Source organism: Tupaia chinensis, unplaced genomic scaffold (assembly GCF_000334495.1).
Source record: "Tupaia chinensis unplaced genomic scaffold, TupChi_1.0 Scaffold144991_2, whole genome shotgun sequence".
Classification (NCBI taxonomy): Eukaryota; Metazoa; Chordata; class Mammalia; order Scandentia; family Tupaiidae; genus Tupaia; species Tupaia belangeri.
In genome coordinates, this window is record NW_006204851.1 from 910,191 (window position 1) to 931,344 (window position 21,154).

A 21,154-nucleotide genomic window follows, 5' to 3' on the forward strand; every position below is an offset into this window, starting at 1 on the left:
CCTCGTGGAGGGAGGTAATGGCTGCTTAACATCCTCCCTAACCCCACCACACAAAGAATGTTCTGTGGCATTCCATCCCAGGAAGTTCTTCCTCCCTTTCCTAAGGAGAATGTATGTGATAGGCTGGTAAAAGGCTTGTCCCATGAAGTCCTGCCACAAGGCCCTTTTATGACAGCTGACTCCTTTATGCCAGGTTGCCATACATAAAGTCAGGACCTTTAACTTTTTTCCCTATTGGTGTCAAATACTCTAAGAAAAAAAAAATCTCACCTATATTATAGAGCAAGAAATACAGGATTTCTGGTTCCTTAACACTTCTAAGTACCCACTAGAGTTCACTCAGGGTATGGTTCTAGAAGGTGGGCTTGATATCCATGCTGTGAAGAATTTACAATTTTCCCACAAAGATATTCTAAAACCAGATCTCAAAATAGATCATTTATGCTCTGGTATTGGGGTACAGATAGACATTTTAGGAGCAGTCTTTTCTAGTATCCCCAATTCACATCCATACTTGGTTCATAAGGCAAAAACGGTTGGGATATTTATGATGAAGATCTTTCTCAGAATTCCCAGCTCCCTAAATGAACAATAACTCCTACTAACTGAAGCCAACATTCAGAAGCTCACTAGGACCGAGCCACTTTGCAAAGTAAAAATCAAATCCTATAAGTGTAGAAGGAAAACTGCTCTTTTAAGAAGCAGCTAGAATTTTATAATTTAATCTAAATTTTCTGACTAGACAACTATGGCTTCAAAAAATTAGTATTAATCTATTAATTGATGAAGGACCGAGACACTTTGCAAAGTAAAAATTGACTCCTATATTTGGAGAAGGAAAATTCTTCTTTTAAGGCTCATCTAAGGATTTAATAACTTAACCTAAATTTTCTGGCTAGACAACTATGGCTTCAAAAATTATTATTAATCTATTAACTGAGTAATTTTATTGATGTGAAAACAAAAACAAATAGATGGTCTTTTTGACTTCTATTAAAACTCCTTTCTCAACAATTATTTTGTTTCATGTGGATTCAGTTTGTAAAAATTTCATTTAATTCCAATTTCTTTATGGAGGCCCCCACATGTTCAGGGAGAAAAGAGAAGTGGTATGATTGGGAAAAAGCATTTATCACTTTCAAGCAAATGGGGACACAAATAAGGTTCTTATTCTTTACCCTGCCACTCTAGTTGATTACTTCAATGGCCACACCAAATATGTAAGTACAGAGTATTCTGCTCACAATTCTTTATTCTCCTGGGCACCTACAACCTCTAAACTTTTTGGGACACAGGCAATGGAAAGTAAGCTAGAGTCTAGGCTGGCTTTGTGTCACAGTGAAGGCTATAGTTTTATGTGTTTGTACATATGTATGTATGTGTGAGCATATGTGCATATGAGGATGGGAAATTATTTTTTTTCAAAGAACACAAGACATCCTAAAATTCAAACAGGATAGCTTCGTACAAATAGTTGCTCTGTCCTCCAGAACTCCTACTAAGCAATCCCCTTCTTTTTCTTTTATTCGAATAACTTTCTGGATTAGAAACCATGAGGGTTTTGTTTGCTCTTTAACCTGTAAAGAAATGTGATTCTCCAAGAAACCAGATCAGTGAGTGGTGTGCTATCGCTCTCCTCCCACAAATATTCAAAACTCTTCTAATCTCTTTGGAGGAGGTGTTTAAGGGTCGACACACCACTCCACATAAAGGAGCAAGTTATTCTGTTCATGGCATGAATAATTGACTGCATTTGAGATTGGGGTTTTAGGGCACTGTTGACTTAAGCAAAATAAGCCTGCAGTCCAGCTGCAGCTTGAGTTTTCTTGCTTTTACCCTATCCAATACTGTCTTTCTTGCCTAACAGTGGCCCTTTTCAGATCTTTCCAGGTATAAAACCTTGACCAAATCTTCAAGCTCTGTTCTGCATACACGACTTGAACACATCTGGCTGATCTGAGCTTCTCCTTCGGTGAATATCTTCCACTGGCCTAAAAGGCAAACACAAAGTATCCAAGCAAGTGTAAGAAGAGAGCAGAGCAAATTAAGAATAGAGTCAACATATCTCAGCCTTACCCACTTATTCATGAACTCACCAGAGGATGTGGAATACATATATCAGGTGATTTCAGCAAAATATTCCCCCAAAACACTGTTCTTGGGGCAGACATGGAAAATGGGCAGAGTTTTTCTTTCAACACATAGCATTTGTAAGAATCCCAAGAACAATACATAACACCCTCCTCCAGAGTAAAATCTAAGTATTGTTTTTGGGATTTTTATAGGATATTTAGCATTTAAAAAATGCTCCACTATCTGTCTGTTAGCTAGTTATGCACCAGGTCTAAAAATGTATTTTAGGGACCAGCAGTTAGCATAATAACTATGTCACTGGACTCCCATGTAGTTGACTGCGTTTGAGTCAACTGCGACCCGGAGGCTTAAACTCACACTGGGCGCGTGTGTGTGGGTGCCCAAAATCCCGAGAGGAGAATGGAGGAGAAGGGATTATGACGTGGCCATCCCCCATGGGGGGGGGCTTTCTCGCCTTCTGTCTCTCTGCCTCTCTCTGTCTTTCTGGTGAGCACACACACCCTATAGCGAAAACCTCTCCCCCCAAAAAATGTATTTTAGAAAACAGTACCTGCTGCATTTCTGGGGCTTTGCTTACTCTTAAGGGCCGCAAGTATTGGTTGGAGTTATTTGATTATTACTTGACTATTTACCACTTTTAACTCTATTCCTTTCATCCTTTGTTAAAAAGTGTTCACTTTTGGGGAACCAGCAGTTGGCGTAATGGCTATGTTGCTGGACTCCCACATAGTTGACCGCGGTTCGCGTCCTGGACCTGGTGGCTTAGAACTCACGCTTGGTGAGTGTGCGTGCGTGCCCAAGATCCCGAGAGGAGAATGGAGAAGGGATTGCGGTGTGACCATGCCCCCTGGGGGTGATTTCTCGCTTTCTGTCTCTGTGTCTCTCTCTGTCTGTCTGGCGAGCGCACGCACCCTATAGCGAAAACCTCTCAAAAAAAAAAAAAAGATTAAAAAAAAAAGTGTTCACTTTTGCTTTCTCCTATATCCACATGCTGTTCTTACACCTCTCTAATGCTTCTAGATTCCTTCCCATGGCTCCTTACACTGTTCCATTGTCACATCCCCCATGGGATCCCTTTTTACTCTGTGTAAGCTAAGCTCTATCCCTTCTATTCCCTATTGGGGAAGGAATCAGATTTCTTTTTGGTCCCAAGTTGGCCTCATAAGATCATTTCATTACCCACTTCCTACAGGACCAGCAGTTAGCGTAATGGCTATGTCGCTAGACTCCCACGTAGTCGACTGTGGTTTGAGTCCCAGACTTGGTGGCTTAAAACTCATGCCGGGCACATGTGCATGCATGCCCAAGATCCCGAGAGGAGAATGGAGGAGAAGGGATTGTGGCGTGGCCATCCTCCCTGGGGAGTGATGTCTTGCTTTCTGTCTCTCTGTCTCTCTCTGTCTGTCTGGCGAGCGCACGTGCCCTATAGCAAAAACCTCTCAAAAAAAAAACAAAAACCCACTTCCTTACAGTTTGAGTACATACCATGTACTCCCATTGCAAACCCCAAATCATAATAGTTATGGGTCCACAGTATGTCCAAATCATCTTTCAAGTACCTAGAAGCCTAGCTCATTGTCTTCCTCACAGCGTGAACCAATAATGCATGTTCTTTGAAATTACCTAGTAATTTCAAATCACATCATTGATCATGGGATCCTAGACTCTGACTCTTTTATTTACTTATATGTAAGGACTCTCAATGCCTCCATTTGAATTCTCATATTGTTCAGTTTATTTTCTATCTTTCCTACAGAAGACAAACAATTGATCTCTTTAATTGTATGTCCAGCAACCAATTGGAAAACTCTGCTCCAATGGCCTTTAGCATTTTAATCTAAACGTGTTCTAAGCGAACCTCTTTTTTTTCTCCACCAAAATCTATTTATTCGTCAGAGTTTTCTTTTGGTGAATGATATTACTTAGTCTATAAAATTGTTAATATTGGAGCAATTCCAAACTAATGTCTCTTTTTGATGCTGATTATGCTGATTTAACCTCAGAAACGTCTCTCACCATGACCTCTCCTCCTCTGCCTCACTGATTTAATATAGTATAATAGCCTCCTAAATCAGACTCTCATCAACTCTCTCACTAACAGTCCACCTTTCACTCCACATAGCCAGGACTTCTTTCTAAAAAAAAAAAGATAAAAATGCACTGTTCGCTTGCTTTAAAGCCTGTACTGGCATCTGACCTGGAGATAAAGTCCAACTTCCTAATGTGGTAAATCAGGTTCTTCATAATCTGACTTCATCAAAGCAGGTGCTTCATAAAACCATCTGATAGCCCAGAGGCATCTTTCCAAAACACCATTTATATGTCACTAGACAATTTGTAAGTTTGCAGGAACTCCCAGTGCTGCTTGCCTTACATCTGAACTTTTCACTGGCTTCTTCTAAGCTCTCTGTCTCCTTCTTACCTCCAACTCTTCCTTCTCATCTTTCATTGTACCCTATGTGGCCTTTGTGATCATTCCTCACCCCCACCCAGATTTCTTGTTTGCTCCTGTCTGAGTCTTCTCTTAGGCTGCACCCTCTTCCTGGACTGATTTCTTGACCTGTTGCCCAGTCACACCCTTCTCTTTCAAAACACACCTCCTCCCCGAAGCCTTCCCGAACTAAGCCCACCTGGCTCTCATCTCATGTTCTTTGCAGATTCCTATGAGCACTTTGGTATTTAATTCCTCAAAACTATACTAATTCACAGTGAAGGCATTTTCATGTTCTGTCTTGCCCATTAAAATTCCCTGTGGATAGAAATTTTGTGCTTTTTATTCCATCAGAAGTGCTCCCCAACCCCCAGTGCCTAGCAGTATCTAGTCCCTAGGCTCCATCTAGTGTAGAAAGTGGGAGCACTCCAAGTATGCTTGAGTGCTTGAATGCTTTTAAAGAAACATAACTACCCATGGGCAGTTCTAAAAGAGTTGAAGAACTTTGATCCAGCCGAGGAATAGATATACATTTATATTTTCTCTATCTCTCATCCCTACCACCAGAGGACATTGCTTTCCAGAAGTGAAGTCTCCAAAAACACCAGATCTAGAATCTTGTGAACTTTCTCCAATCCTCTTTAGACTCTGGGCTTAGCAGTTTCACTAAATATGTTTAGGATACCTTGACCTGCACTAGCTTATGCTTAAGACTACATCTGGTTTTGCATTCACCATGTCCTACCTTTTCTATTCATGATTCAGACACCACAATCACTGCTAAGTCACACAGAGGAAACACAGAACATTCTCCAATTTTGATATTAAACATTGCTAATGTTCACTGAGAACATAGAGGGACTTCAGTTGTGGTTATGCTACATCGAAAACCAAATATGTTTTCTGGAGAGAAGAGAGGGACCACTTACTCAGGGTTGTTCTGGTCACCAGCTTGAAGTGATGAAGCTCCTCAAACATTCTCTTGGAGATCTTCTCAATATGGAAGTGCTGGAGGATGCCTGGGGCCAAGCAAAAAGTGGGGCAGGTGGTCAGGAACTATCTGGAACCACCAACCCCTTTTTCTGCTTGGGTTGAGCATATCATCTCATTACTGAGGCTTAGGACTATTGAGCTGGACTATATAATGTGCTTAACCAGAAACTTGGATGGATCAAGGGTTATAATTAACTCCATTTGTTTCCATGGCTCACTGGCCTCCCTTTGGCTTCTCCAGGGGATAGAGATAAGGGAGATAATGCTGTTGACTATGGGAGCTCCTCCTAGGGAAAGCCACATGGAATCAAGCGTGGGTGCTGGTTGGAGCTTCTGCAGCCAAAGGCAGTATTAGAAATTCTGCCCTTGCCTCAGATCTGGGCAGACTATGGCCCTGCCAAACCACTGGGCCGCCTTCCTGGCTAAGCAATAAGAATCAGCAGAAGGACTGCAGGCAGGTTGTTTGTGTAAATGGAGAAGCTGCCTCTGTTCCTGAACTCACTAAAAAGCATATTTTCCTTTGGGAAATATTCACAGGTTCTTTAGGGTTTCCTTATTGGAAAAAAAAAAGGCAGTTAAAATAAAGTTCTATAGTCTCAACCCTTCATGAATAGCTTTTATCAGAAAAATAGGTAAACAACTGAAAACTGCCTCATAGTTAAGAAGTAGCCCACTTAATCCTTAAGGGGTCTTATGAGGTAAAGAAGATGAACTCTTCTTCTCTCCCCACTAAGCACAAACCTTGATAACCCAGCACTGTGAACAAGAGGCTACTTATATGCTATATTATCAAGTTGAAAACCATCTGCAAACCTCTATAGGGTGAGAGATGTGAAACATTTAATAGTGGGCACACTGCTGGGAAGCCAACAGACTGGTGCCTGGTCCAAGATGACCAGTTATGGACAAGCTAAGGAGTTAGAGATGAAAAAATTAGCATTCCTAGATATAGAAAAAAAACCCCACACCATACCCAACAAAGATGTACAACTATTATATGTAAATTAGAAATTATAATAAAAAGTAACATAAAAATAAGCATGGAAAAGAAGCATGTATGTTCTAGCATTTTGTTTTTGAGAGTTTATTTATTTATTTATTTATTTTGCTGTAGGGTGTGTGCACTCACTGGAGAGACAGAGAGATAGAAAGTAAGAAATCATCCCCCAGAGGGGTTGGTCACTCCACAGTCCCTTCTCCTCCACTCTTCTCTTGGTATTTTGCACACGCACACATACATATCTAGCATGAGTTTTAAGCCACCGAATCCAGGACTCAAACCACGGTCAACTACATGAGAGTCTAGCAATGTAACCATTACACCATCTGCTGGTCCCTATTCTAGTTTTGTCTGTTTCTTTCTTTCTATTTTTGAGATATTTTTGCTATAGAGTGCATGTGCTTGCTGGAGATACAGAGATACAGATAGACAGAAAGAAAGAAATCACCCACTGGGGGGATGTCCATACCACAATCCATTCTTCTCCATTATTCTCTCGGGATTTTGGGCATGGACACACACATGCCTAGTGTGAGTTTTAAGCCACTAGGTCCAGGACTCGAACTGTGGTTGGTCATGTGTGAGTCTAGCATCATAGCCATTACGCCATCTGCTGGTCCCTCTAGCATATTTTTAAGTGGTAGAGAGGAACACATTTTAAAGAATGAAAGGTTTTTTGTAGCGAGAGTAAAATAGTCCCATGAATATTGGGGCAGTATTTCTCAAACTATGGTCTGAGTACCACCTGTGTTAGAATCACCTGGCTGTTTGTTAAACATGCAAGTGTTCAGACCTTACCCAAGGTCTACTGAATTTGCATCTCTAGGATGGAATAGCTGCATTTTAAACCAACTCCTTGTACAATGCTGAAGCATACTAGTTTCAGCACTCTTGAACCTTATGAGAGAGCCAATTGAAAAAGAATGTGTATTATTTTCCAATTAAAATTTAATGTCAGGGCCAGCAGATGGCATAGCAATTATGTCACTGGACTCTCACATGGCCGACCATCCTGGACCTGATGGCTTGAAAATTACTCCAGGTACATATGTGTGAGTGCCTAAGATCCTGAGAAAATGGAAGAGAAGGGATTGAGGTATGGTCATCCTCCCAGGGGGTGATTATTCACTTTCCCCTCCTCTCTCTATCTCTCTGGTGAGCACACAAACGCTCTAGCAAATTAAAATAATAATAATAAATAATAACACTCTCCCAGATAATTATGATGTATACTCACAGTGAGAACCAGCTTTGGTGGTATGAGAAAGACAGTCTTGGGAACCTCAATGGTCAATACTTAATATTTAGCATAGGCCCTGGTTAAATTTGAAAATCCATGATAACAACCGTGTTAGCTATCTGTTGGTTTCTAAGCAATCAAGTAAACTTCTGACCCAAACAATGGAACAGGTTGAAGGAAAATTAAGTCTTCCTTTTCTTTCTGTAGCAACTAACTCCCTCCCCCAGTGCTTATAAAGACAAGAAATTAATGTTGTCTTGCTCACCCTTTCTAATGGTCCAAACGTGGACCTCTACCTGAGGTGGTCTCTCAGTCTCCAGTGCTATTTTTCTGGTGGTCTCCCCATCTTCCATGAACACAGACTCATACACGGGCATTGTTTCTTCTCCACAAAAGTAGCCTTTGCTGTCAAAGTTTTGGCTTGGAAGTTCTTCTGGAATCAGGAAATAAGTAAAGTTTTGTCATGGTTTTCTTTTTTCTTTAGAGAGATTGTATTCCTATAGGGCATGTGTGCTCACCAGAGAGACAGAGAGAGACAGAGAGACAGAAAGTAAGAAATCACTTCCCAGGGGAATGGCCATACTGCAATCCCTTCTCTTTCATTCTCCTCTTGGGATTTTGGGCATGCACGCATATGTGCCGAGCATAAGTTTTAAGCCACCAGGTCTGGGACTCGAACTGCTGTAGACTATGTGGGAGTCCAGTGACGTAACCCTTATGCCATCTGCTGGTCCCTGTCATAGTTTTCTAAAATTAGAAGTGAACTTCTCCATTTATCTATCTCATTATTTATAACATTTCACAGTTATCAAAGTGGATAATCATTCAGAAGATTTTTACAGAGACAAAAATTCCACCCATATTTTACTAGTTCAGCTTAAGCTGCCCCTAGAACAGCCACAAAATCACAAAGGAGCATTTTTTTTTAGCAAAGTCCATCTTTTGATATAAGCCATACTTCTGTAGAACACTGACCCAGAAACTTTATTGGATCCCCCTACTATTGTCAATGAGGAGTAGACTTCCATGAGAAAGAAGAATATGGCCAGGTACAAATCTCTTTGGCATTTAAGGAAACAGGATTTTCCATACTGGGTTGGTCCAACTTGGTGTTGCCAAGAGAGGCCTAGGGAATGGGCTGACAGAGGTTAACTTCCCTGACATCGTTTAGACATACTTAGAAAACACTCATGACACTCATTTATGTGCATATACTTGCCCAAAGGATCTATCCAAATTGGCTTGACATTTCTGAATGCTCTTTGATTTGTTTGCAAGGGGAACGATAATACCGGATCAACACCAGTGCCAAAACCTAGATGTCAGATTAGTCATATGCATGCAATGCCAAATGAATGGTTTGGAGACACAAAAATTTGGTTAAATCCCTCAACTATGGATCATTTAATGTGTAAGCTAAACTGTTGCGTTTCCGCTTTCAGGCATAAAGGCACTAGGCTCCTAATACTCTGTATTCTACTCTATTCTCCTCTCCTCAGTTCCCTACTAAAACCCATTTCTCCTGGTTAGTTAGCCTGAGTTAAGTTTCATTGCTGACTTCATAATTAGCACTCTCTTAAGCTGCATATTTAAAGTGTACATTCAAGTCAGTAACAATAAAGAGAAGACTTGGATATCCTTAAAACTGAATATGTGAAGAAGCTATCTGCAAGAATATCTGAATTGTTCAGGATGAATCCGTTGTGGGTTGAGTGCTTTGGATCTGTGACTCTAATTAGGGAAACTTACTGTTAAGCAATCAGATGCATTTGGATTAGAAGTGGTAATCAAATTGCTATTGTAAGTCTCTTGCTGACCTGATTGGCTTTCCTGCCCTACAACCAGTTAGCATTGTAAGGACAAAAACCATAGTCTTCTCTCACAATTCCATGTTGGATTATGCAATTTGTGGATTATCCTCGAATCAAGCTTCCTTTCTCCTTTCGTCCTTCTTTTTAGCTATTTAATTACATAGTGGGACAGTCTTTTTGGTGATATGTTAGGTAATTATGGGATATGTGCCAGAACTTTTCAAGTTGAGTGGAGAGAGGGAGGAAGCCACCTAGTGTACAGGGACTGCTATATGTTCTATTATCACCTTTAGAATGAGAGCTGAGTTCATTTCTTTTTATTTATTTATTTTTTTTGAGAGGTTTTTCACTATAGGGCGCGTGTGCTCACCAGACAGAGAGAGACATAGAGACAGAAAGCGAGAAATCACCCCCCAGGGGGGATGGTCACACACGCCACAATCCCTTCTCCTCCATTCTCCTCTCGGGATCTTGGGCATGCATGCACACGCGCCCAGCATGAGTTTTAAGCCACCAGGTCCGGGACGCAAACCGCGGTCGACTACGTGGGAGTCCAGCGACATAGCCATTACGCTAACTGCTGGTTCCCGAGTTCATTTCTTAAACATTGCCCACCAGCTTAACATTGGCTACAGCTATGATTGACATACGAAATCCATGGTGGCACTGGAAGTACTCATAATACGCTAAAAGTTCTCCCATTATCCTGAAAAATGGCTCCACATCACTACTTTCTCCTCTCCAACAATTTGACCAAAGGGATCTATGAACAACGAACCCTCATTAGTGACTCAACCCTGGCTGACAACTGAAAATAATAAATTAAAAAAAAAAGTAGTTTGTCCTTAGATCTACCTATTCAGCAATATCCTCCACTTTCCACAATCTTCACCTCAAGGTGCTTTTTGATAACTCCACGTTTACCTTTTTAATTTCCTTCCAGGAAATCATGCCATAGGTGAAGTCATTTTTAGCCAATCTCACTTCCCACAAAAATGCTTCTGTTCTGAGCTCTTCAGAACTACAAAATTGAGACACCGTTCTTTGTGGAAGTGGTGATGATTGATGAAAGAGATGTATGAGAGAACTTCAAAAATTTGTGGAAAAATAGAATTTAAGTACCAGTTTATTTTGGTGCAAAAATAATTTGATATCTATTTTTTTTCATAGTACACATTTCCTGTGAACTTTTTGAATAACCCTCATATTATCCCAGCCCAGAAAACTTTTGCATCTTAGCAGGGGCTTTGTATGCCTTAAACAAAATGAATATTTAATTGCAAGAACTCCAAATACTGGGGTTGTAGTAGTGGGTGTAAGAAGTGAGTTAGGGAACCTTAAAGAGGCAGAAATTCTATCCAGCCCTCTAGGTAGTCATCGAAATGCCAAGCAAAGCAAGACCAGTCTCTATCAGAGCAAAGGGGAAAGAGAGAAGTGAAATTAACATCCTTTATTTGGGCCCTAGTTTGTTACAGAAGGAGACTGCTATCATTTGCTGCACCAAAATTTTGGCTGATCATCTATGCATTTTATTATCTCTTTTCCCTTATCAAAAAGAACTGAAAATGCTCTTTGTTCTTTCAATCTTCTTGTCTCAATCTCTTGCTCCTTTTCTTTTTGTCATTTTTTAAGAGACAGGCTATATCATGATCATCTCATTTCTCACCCTTTCACATCATTCAGGATTGTACTCCAATATCACCTCTTTAGAGAAGCCTTCCTTGGTTCCTCTTTTGAAAGTGCTTCCTGTACCTCATTTACTACTTTCTGACCCTGTTTGGGTTTTCTTCACAGTACTCATCACAATGTAAAATTTCTCTACTTATTTGGGTTCACCATTTTTCTTCTCCACGAGAATGTGGGTTTTAGGCCTTAGTTTTATTATCAATTTGTATAATTCTTGGACAAGTCATTTTATATGCATCCGTTTTCTTTAAAAGAGAAATAATATAATCATACAATTTTGGTGTTGGAAAAGAGCTTAGAGATCAATCATTCCAAACTTTTCATTGTACAAATAAGGCTGATGAGATCCAGAGTGGATTCTGCTTATTTCCAAGGTCATATAATGACTTATATTCAGACTAGAACTCAAATCGCCTTCCACCATGACACACCTGTCATTCTGTCTCAAAAGGGTAGTAGTTGTGATTGTGCTTTGATGAGTTAAGTAGTGATAGAAATAAAAGGTTTTGTTCTTACTGTTCTTCCAAATAATCATGATAACCTGAATTCTCTATTAGAAAAACAAGGGTAAGTTCAGTTCCACGTTTAGCACTACATGGAAGGTGTGGTACACTCAAGCATATCTCCAGTATATTTCTGAATAATAAATTTCTTCCAAGTAACCATCTTATCGTTCCTTTAAAGAGAGGAAAGAATTCATTATTATTAGAACTATTATTATAATTATATGACAGGTTGATTATGTTTCTGATGCTCAAAGAAAGTTGAGAAGGATTATGTGGGGATCTCAGTCAACCAAAGGCAGGGCCTCCAACCAACGCACCTTTTGCCTTTTTACCTGGACACACCTTGCAGCACTTCCCATCTATTTTTTGAGGATATTTGCAGGGGTACCGATTGGGGCAGTGGATTTTCTTACACTCTTGCTTGGTGACATTACAAGTGCACAGCACACACTCCACAATACCAAATGCCCGGAGGTTTGGATGCCAGGACTCGCCATGGGAATAGGTCTTTCCATTGGAAACACAAACTGGAAGAGAACACAGGACTAGAAATTAAAGGCTAGAGAGCTCAAATGGGTCCCTAGGCTCAGAACCCAAACCCTGAACTTCACATCTTCTCTTCTTCACATGGCTGTAGATATAGGCTTATAGAGCAGTCTCTGTGACCAAAATCAGCTTGAGCCATGTTCTACTGTCAGCAGTTATCCAGGTTCTTTGGCAGTTGCTTCTGGATGCTCACAAATGGCCTGATACATAGTAGGCAGTCCATAAATATTTTTTTAAATGGAGTACTTCAAGGAGTGCATGAAGGTGGTGTTTTGCCTGTCCTAGGCATCTGATAAGGAACCTCTAGTAGAATGTAGTGTTAAAATATGCAGTGCCATAAAAAATTTTCATGGCTTAAATGGATATGCTTCCCAACATGAAAATTTCCCAGAGATTTGCAGTCCAAGGAGGCTAGATGCAAATGCTAATGCTTTTCCCAAAAGGCCAGTTTCTTCCAGATCCTGAAGCAAATCCATTCAGAATGTCAAATGGTATGAGTCTGATAAACCAACATAGGTAGGTATGGGGCTTAATGATGCTGGAGTACTTTCTGGTGTGGGAAGGAAAGTGCTTAGATAAGCTTGAAAGGGAAAGGACCCATGCCTCGTGGTAACTTGCAGAGAGGTGGTCTTTTATGCCTCTAATCATCAGACAATTTCTTCAGTCTCCTACTTTGTAGTGGCTGTGGAGATAGGGGTACAGTGAATCACTGCCTGCTCCACAGATACCCTTTGGCAATCTGACATTTGTTGAGTAGGAAGTGAAGTCACTGCTCTATGTTTTCTGAGAGGCCTTGAAAGTACAAGCATCTGGGCTGCAGGCTGAGGGGCCCAGGAAGGGAAGGACCCACAGGAACATCCTTCCATGCAAATCGACCCAGAACATCTGGCTCCTACTGTGAAGCATAGTGCTGGGCTCCTGGATAAGAACTGCACAGGGCTGCAAATAGTAAGATCTGAAAATGAGTTCTCTCCCTTTTTGAGAGTGCTGAGACATTGTGGAGATTTTAAAACCATGACTGGGACTGGGTGTGTTTCTCATTATTCCTATCACCTCATTACACCCAGGGAGACCTGTCGGCATCCCAATCAACAACATCTCTAGGGTGGGTTGTATCACTTAAGGCGGGGCTGAAGGGGGAGAAATAGCCCCACTTGGGGCGTTTCTAGGAATTGACTGATTTGGCTGCAAGACAATGGCCTCAGAAATATGAATCATTGGGCTATTTCTTTCTCATTAACTCCACTGGGTCACATTAAGAAATATGGAGTGTTGGCTGCCTTTTCCTGTCCTTTGCAAGAGCGGCTAGAGTACTGGGCATACTAATGGGTCAATCCATGAAAGGTTTCTAAGAACCTACACTGGAGAAGTTCCTAACTGTATAATGAGACATAATAGAGAGTTGCTACCTAAACTGTGAGGCTTAGGCTTTGGAGAGGATTACATAAGACAAGGAGGATATGCTGTTCTCTCTCCTGGTCTTTCCTCTCTTCCCCAGTAACTCGCTCTGGACAATTTGATCAAGTGGAGTCATACTTTGCTTTAAGAAAATTTAGGCTGAATTCAGGTTCAAAATGGTGGCATCCTATCACTTCTTTTTGTCTTTGTCTTTTTTTTTTTTAAGAATTGTTTTACTTAACTTTATTTATTATTTTAATTTTATGAGAGGTAGATAAAGAGAGAGAGAGAGAGAGAGAGAGAGAGAGAGAGAGAGAGAGAGAGAGAGAGAGAGAGAGAGAGAGAGAGAGAGAAAGTGAGAAAGCAAGCTGCCAGGTCCGGGACTTGAACTGCAGTCGGCCAAATTGGAGTCCAGTGCCCTTAACCACCATGCCACCTGCCAGCCCCACTTCTCTTTAAATTTAACAAGGAGCCAAGTAGATTTATCTTAGCAGACTGTATCATAAGTAAGAGAGATGAGCAGAGAGTGAGCCATGCTGAGAAGCAGGGCAGGCAGGACTTCCAGTGTGATATAGCTAGATTCTCTCCTCCCCCCACCCCCTGCCAAAACATTTGTATTAAGGGAACAGTCCAGACTGAGAGTCTACATTCTGCAGTAGAATAGGGTGAGGTCAATTCTCTAGAGGGAACTCAGCCTTCTTCCACCAACAAATTCTCAAGATGATTTTTGAATCACTCAGCTGGGGAGTTGGGAGTTGGGGGTGGGGACAATTGATTCTCTAGTGAACTATAATGAAAAGGTCAGAAAAGAACTTCTGCATCCAAATCAATGGGGGCAAATGAATAAATGTAAACCATCTGGGGCTTTTGTACAATACAGAGAAAATCAGGAGATGAGTCTTTGTCCTGAAAGTGATGAGGCCCTATGGAAATTCTGAGATTTAGCATTTTCTAAGTCCATTAAACCCTACACTTTTTTTTTAAGGCTTTGAAATACTTTCTGAACAAATGAAGTCTATTGGAGGCAATTTAGGATTGGAAATCAGAATGGATCTTTACTTAGTTCATCCTCTTCATTTCATAAACTGATATAAGAATGTCTTGGAACTTAAAAATAATAAACTTCAAATAAAACAGATCAATAGTAAATATTTCCAATTCTTCCAATACACCATTTTTTTTTATTAAGAGTTTTATTTTGAATGTACTTCTAAGCCTGTAAATTTCAAAACAATTTAACTTTTTTATCTGTAATCTGAAATTTACATCTAACTAGTAACAGATGTGATCAACTAACTTTGGCTTGACTAGCTTTGTTGAGATTTATGGTAGGAGTTCTTTGTAACAGATTGTTTTTCACCCGTGTTATTCAATCATTTGGTTTAATAATTTATTACTTTTAACCCATTCAGAGAACTGCCTTTGATTTGTTTTTCTTTTAAAGGAAACAAAAACATGTTTGTGGTTTCATAAAAAGAACCAGCTGAGCTTATGCTCCAAGAGCTGGATGACAGGATACCTACAAAAGTAAGAAGTAGTTAATTATTCAAATTTCTCCTCCCGTCATCTCTGCTACTGCAGGGTTGGGAGTTGTAGAATTCTGTGCAGGAAGAAAAGGGGCCCATGGATATGTGCGGAGGGCACTACTGCCAGCTGTTAAGCTGATTGGACTGCATGCCAGTGTTAACCTGACTAGTCCTCTTGATGCTTAGTCAGGTGGTTTCTGGATTTTTCATTGGATTACTCATTTCTAAAGACAGTCTCCTCATATGCTACACACTGAAGCAGAATCATTGAGTGGGGCAAGGAATATTTGCCTTCACCCAGAGCCTCTGGGATAACAGGGGAACACTGAGGTATGAGAATTGCTATTTCTAAGGCACAGATAAGAGCTCCAGAAATGCAGTACCTTTGAAAGTTGGATGATCTACTGGAAAACGAATAACCACTCATTTTCTTAAAGACTCAAGAATTTTTCCCAAATGACCTCCAACCTCTCCCCCCCCCCGAAAGGGTTATCTGAGAAAATGTTAGATGCTACTTTCTGAGCACAAAGGGGGCTTGACTATGTTCATTTGGTTACATTTAGGGGAGTTGTAATAGTCCCCTGGAGTCATTTATCCACATCCACTTTGTAGACTTGATGGCAAGTGATCCACATATGAATATGTAATATTCATGAGGGAAAGGGTCCTTTCTCACCTCCATCCCTTTATTTATTTATTTATTTATTTATTTATTTATTTTGGAGAGGTTTTTGCTATAGGGTGCATGCGCTTGCCAGAAAGACAGAGAGAGACAGAGAGACAGAAAATGAGAAATCATCCCCAGGGGAATGGCCATGGCGCAATCCCTTCTCCTCCTTTCTCCTCTTGGGATCTTGGGCACGCACGCATACATGCCCGGCATGAGTTTAAGCCACCAGGTCTGGGACTAGAACCGCGGTCGACTACATGGGAGTCCAGTGACATAGCCATTATGCTAATTGCTGATCCCAGCTCCAACCCTTTAAAGACCAGCACTGCCGAAGTCCTAATGTGGAAGTAATACAGAAGGACACCCCTTACCTTGTCCATGCTTGTGTTTGTTATTGATGACAATCTGCACAATAGTCCCCGATGCTTGCTGGGAATCCATAAGAGCTCCCCGGTGACTTCTGGCCCCGGGAAAGCGGGGAAGACCTCCAGCCTGTCGGCTTGGTGGAGGATCATAATGAGAACGGTGGTAAGAATGCCTCTGTGAAATGACAAGAACAAAATCAGTGCAAGAAATCCAACAATGAGATGACAGAGATTGAGTTGTATACACTAGAAGCCCTTTGATGATTTTGATTTATAGTGATGAGCTCTCAGCTTAACTGCATGTCCACCTCATCAATAGCAATAGAGACATGATTATGTAAAAACAGCATTAGCAACATGTTGAGGTTTTTCTCTCTTCTTATAGAAGATCAGTCTGGATTTGCAGACAAACGCTGGTAGGCAAAAATAACCAAAAAGGTAAAAGTGTCCTTCCTACTTGCAAAAAGTCTCACATTCAGGTTTAAGAGTTGATGCAGTAGTCTGTAACACAAGACACAGTGTGACAGAGGCCACAGGGAAAGTATAAAGTGTTGTGCAAATTAGGAAGAGAAAGAAAGTTTCTAATGGGGAAGTCCTTATGGCCTGAGTCATGAAGGGTAGGGAGGCATTTTACAGGCAGAATTTGTGGAGAATATTCCAGGCAGAGGTTTCCAAATTGAGAAGGTGTAACAGAGAACATAGAGTCCATAAAAGGGAACAGTTAAAGGATAACATTCCAAAAGTGAATTGGAGCCAGATCATGTAGGACTTTAAATGACAGGCTAAGGGGTGAGGACTTTATTTGGTAAGCAATAAAGGTGGGCGGGGGTGGGGTGGGGTGGAAGAATTTCATGTTTGTTTTTTTTTTTTTTAAGTAAGGAAATAATCAAAACTGTATTTCAAAGCATGGAACAGTGATATGTGTAGGGTGAACTAGAAAGGAGGAAAAAGCTGAACATAAGAATAGTCTCCTTAAAATGTACTGAGACTCTAAATGCAAGCAATGGTATTCATCAGAGCACAGATACCGTAGCTGTTTAAGAATTGGCAGTACATGACAGCATTAAAACGTATTCACAATCACAGACTTTGTCTTGTTTACTGCTATATCTCCAGTGTCTACAACAATGTCTAGTATCTACAAGGTGCTCATTAAATACTTCTTAAAATTTTATTTCTTCTATGAGCAATAGAGAACAGAGAGACAGAGTATACTCCCAACAGAATTCTGACACTACGATTCACCCCCAGCTATAGCCAGCCCTAGATCATGGGAATATATATGCCCAGGGAAGTCTTGCATGTGAATCCAGAACGTCCCCATGTAGGTCAACGTCACAGAGGATTGCATTTTACTGCTGCACCACCATCTGACCCTGCAAATACATGTCACATGAATGAAACTATGGTACCTAAAGAAACAGTCTAGTGTAACAAATAATCTAACCATTGTTTTTTCAGTGAGTATTCAAGATATATGAAGAGCTCGAAGAGCTCACTATTCTGCTGCCCACTCCTCTTCCAGGATCTGTGATAGGTCAAAGGCAGAGGAGAATCAAAAGAATGAAGAATGCAACTTTAAGGATTAAAGTCAAATAACAATACTTGTGTTTTAGAGACAATTTTAAGAGGTGAAGTCTTTAGCAGACAATTATAAGAAATAACCTTATATTCAGTGATAGAATAGCAAAAAGACCGCTATGGGATCTTCTGACTCCACCATTACATAAACATTTATTACAGTTATGTGCTATAGACACTCCTGTTGCAAATAGAGCACTGGGAACTTTTATTGCTCTCTTAGTGGAAGTGAGGACACTGAAAAGAAGGGGAAAGCAAATAGGAGCTGGAGTAAGAAGATGTTTTGTATCCTTTTAAAAGAGAGCTTTATACTATATACCTAAGAAGAGCACATGTCCGTACTTTGCTATAAAGATTCACACAAATAAGAATTTGCATCAATCTATGAACATGTACATGGACAAGATTCTTAGTGCAAATATTTCTCATTCCTACAGTGGCTCATATGTCTTTTTCTACCATAATCTGCATAGGCCATTACAGATTGTCCTTTCTGGAGTTTGGCAAAGTTTTGTCAATGAAACACAGAGAGGATAGTTTTGCTGATGGGTGTCCCACTGATGGTAAAAGAAAGTTCAACAGAAATAGAATTAGAGAGGGAAGGTTGCTGACTGGGGATAGGCTGCAAGTACAAGAAGTTCTCTGATTTATGATGTGAGCACAAAATGAAAAGCTGTTCTTTAGCACCAGGGACTGAGACCCTGGACATATGATAAGGATAGAAAATGATTCAACTTCTTTGGTTAGGTTTATTCCTAGGTACCTTATACTTTTTGTGGTTATTGTAAATGGGATTACTTTCTTCAATTCTAACTCAGTCTGACTGTTGTTAGTGTATAGAAATGCTGTAGATTTTTGTATGTTGATTTTGTATCCTGCCACTTTACTGTAGTCATTTATCACTTTGAGGAGTTTTTATGTAGATTCCTTGGGGTTTTCTATGTACATAATCATGTCATATGCAATTAGAAATAATTTCACTTTTTTTGCTACTTGAATAAGCCTTTTATTTTATACTCTTATCTGATTGCATTGACAAGGACTTCCAGTACTGTACTGAAGAGGAGTGGAGAAAGTGGGCAGCCTTGCCACAAAAAGTATAAGGTACCTAGGAATAAACCCAACCAAAGAAGTCAAAGACCTCTATAAGAGGGACCAGCAGATGGCCTAACAGTTATGTCATTCGACTCCCATGTAGTTGACTGTGACTCGAATCTTAGACACAGCAGTTTAAACTCAAACCGGACACATGTGTGTGCAAACCCAGGATCCTGAGAGGAGAATGGAGGAGAAGGGATTGAGGCGTGGCTATCCCTCTTGGGGGGGCTATTTCTTGTTTTCTGTCTCTCTATTTCTCTTTGTCTCTCTGGTGAGCCCACACACCCTATAGCAAAAGTCTCTCTAAAAACAAAAACAAGAACACCTCACATGGAAAACTAAAAAATGAAATTAAAAATGACACAAAAAAGTGGAAAGACATCCCACGTCCTTGGATTGGAAGAATTAATATAATCAAAATGTCAATTTCACCCAAATTAATCTACATATTTAATGCAATTCCAATCAAATTATCAGGGACACTCTTCACAGATCTAGAAAAGAAATCATAGAATTTGTCTGGAATAATAAAAGCCCACATATTGCGAAAGCAATACTGTGCAAGAGTGGAGTTAGAGGCATCCCACACCCTGACCCCATAATATATTATAAAGCTATGATAATCAAAACAGCATGGTACCGGCACAAAAACAAGCATGTAGACCAATGGAACATAATAGAGACCATAGAAATAAACCCCAAAACATATAGCCAACTGAGTTTTGACAAAGGGCACCAGGCAATCAAGTGGGGAAAGAAAAATCTCTTCAGCAAATGGTGCTGAAAAACTGGGTATCCACCTGCAGAAAGATGAAACTGGACCCCTAACTCTCACTATTAACAAAAATAAAATAAAAATGGATCAAAGATCTAAACTTAAGACCTCAAGCTATAAAACTACTGGTGGAATATACTGGAAAAACTCTTGGAGACCTTAGAGTAGGCAGACTTCTTAAATAGGACTCTCAAAGCACAGGCAATAATCCCAAATAGAGACAAGTGGGATTACATCAGGATAAAAAGCTTCTGCACAGCAAAGTAAACAATAATTAGAATGAATTAACAACACTTGGAATGGAAAAATATATTTGCAAACTATGCCTCAGACAAGTGACTGATAACCAGAATTTTTAGGGAACTCAAGCAGCTCACAGCCCCCCCTCCCCAATGACCAATCCAATTAAAAGATGGGCAAATGAGCCTTAGACAACTCTCTAAGGAAGGCACATAAACAGTCAAAAAGCATGTGAAAAAATTCTCAGCATCTCGTATCATAAGGGAGATGCTAATCAAAACCATAATGAGATACCACCTAACCCAGTCAAAATGATTAAGATTAAAAAAAAAATAACAAAGAATAATTAGTGCTGACAAGGCTGTGAAAAAGGAACTCTCCTACCCTGTTGGTGTGAATATAAATTAGTACAACCACTGTGGAGAACAATATGGAGATTCCTCAAAGACCTACAAAGAGAACTACAAGATGATCCAGCAATTGCACTCCTGGGTATCTACCCAAAGGATAGGAATGCACTCAGTCAAAAAAAATTGCATATACATGTTTATTGCAGCATTATTCATGATTGCTAAGACATGGAACCAACCCAAATGTCCACCAACAGATGAATGAACTGAAAAAACGTGGCATATATACACTACAGAATACTACTCGGCCATAAAAAAAAAATGAGATCCTAACAATTGATAGAAAGTGGACAAATATGGAACTTCGCTCTTAAGTGATGCAAACCAGACTTTGGCAGAAACTGAAATATTGGACAACATAAAGGTATAGAGAGCAACTGTGGATACCAGAGACAGTGCAGGAGAAGGGTGGGAAATGGCAGATGGTGAGCGAGAGGGAATCAAAGGGACAAAAAAAGAAGTAAAACAGTGAAGAAACACAAAATGGAAAACTTTCTGTTGAAGATAGTAGGTATGTGGTCAAATGATGTATAGTGATAGATTGTTCAAAACAATAATAAGAATAATAAAATAAGATTTAAAAAAGATGATAGGTATGGTAATATTTTTGATTGAGCCAATATTCAGTGTATTCTGGATGGGAAAATTTATTTTGTATGCTGCAATGATACACAGTGAATGAATGTAAAATAAATAAGTAAATAATTTATTTTTTTTTTTTTGGAGAGGTTTTTGCTATAGGGTGCATGCGCTCGCCAGAAAGACAGAGAGAAATCGGGAGACA

General features: G+C 40.1%; 1 protein-coding gene across 4 annotated transcripts in view; it reads right to left on the bottom strand.

Annotated features, from left to right (window-relative positions):
• Positions 1 to 1,158: 1,158 nt before the first annotated feature.
• Positions 1,159 to 21,154, bottom strand: part of CHRDL1 (chordin like 1) — a 166,186-nt gene continuing 146,190 nt past the window's right edge. For 2 of the 4 annotated variants that reach the window (XM_006167720.3, XM_014583899.2), the window contains exons 7-11: positions 16,273 to 16,441; positions 12,094 to 12,288; positions 8,024 to 8,191; positions 5,455 to 5,544; positions 1,159 to 1,991 (exon numbers count right to left, since the gene is read on the bottom strand). In XM_006167720.3, coding sequence (XP_006167782.1) covers positions 1,861 to 1,991; positions 5,455 to 5,544; positions 8,024 to 8,191; positions 12,094 to 12,288; positions 16,273 to 16,441 — 753 coding nt within the window. In that variant the 3' untranslated portion in view covers positions 1,159 to 1,860. Of the gene's footprint in view, positions 1,992 to 5,454; positions 5,545 to 8,023; positions 8,192 to 12,078; positions 12,289 to 16,272; positions 16,442 to 21,154 lie in introns of all 4 variants that reach the window. The other 2 variants (XM_006167719.3, XM_006167718.3) reach the window with 1 other exon arrangement.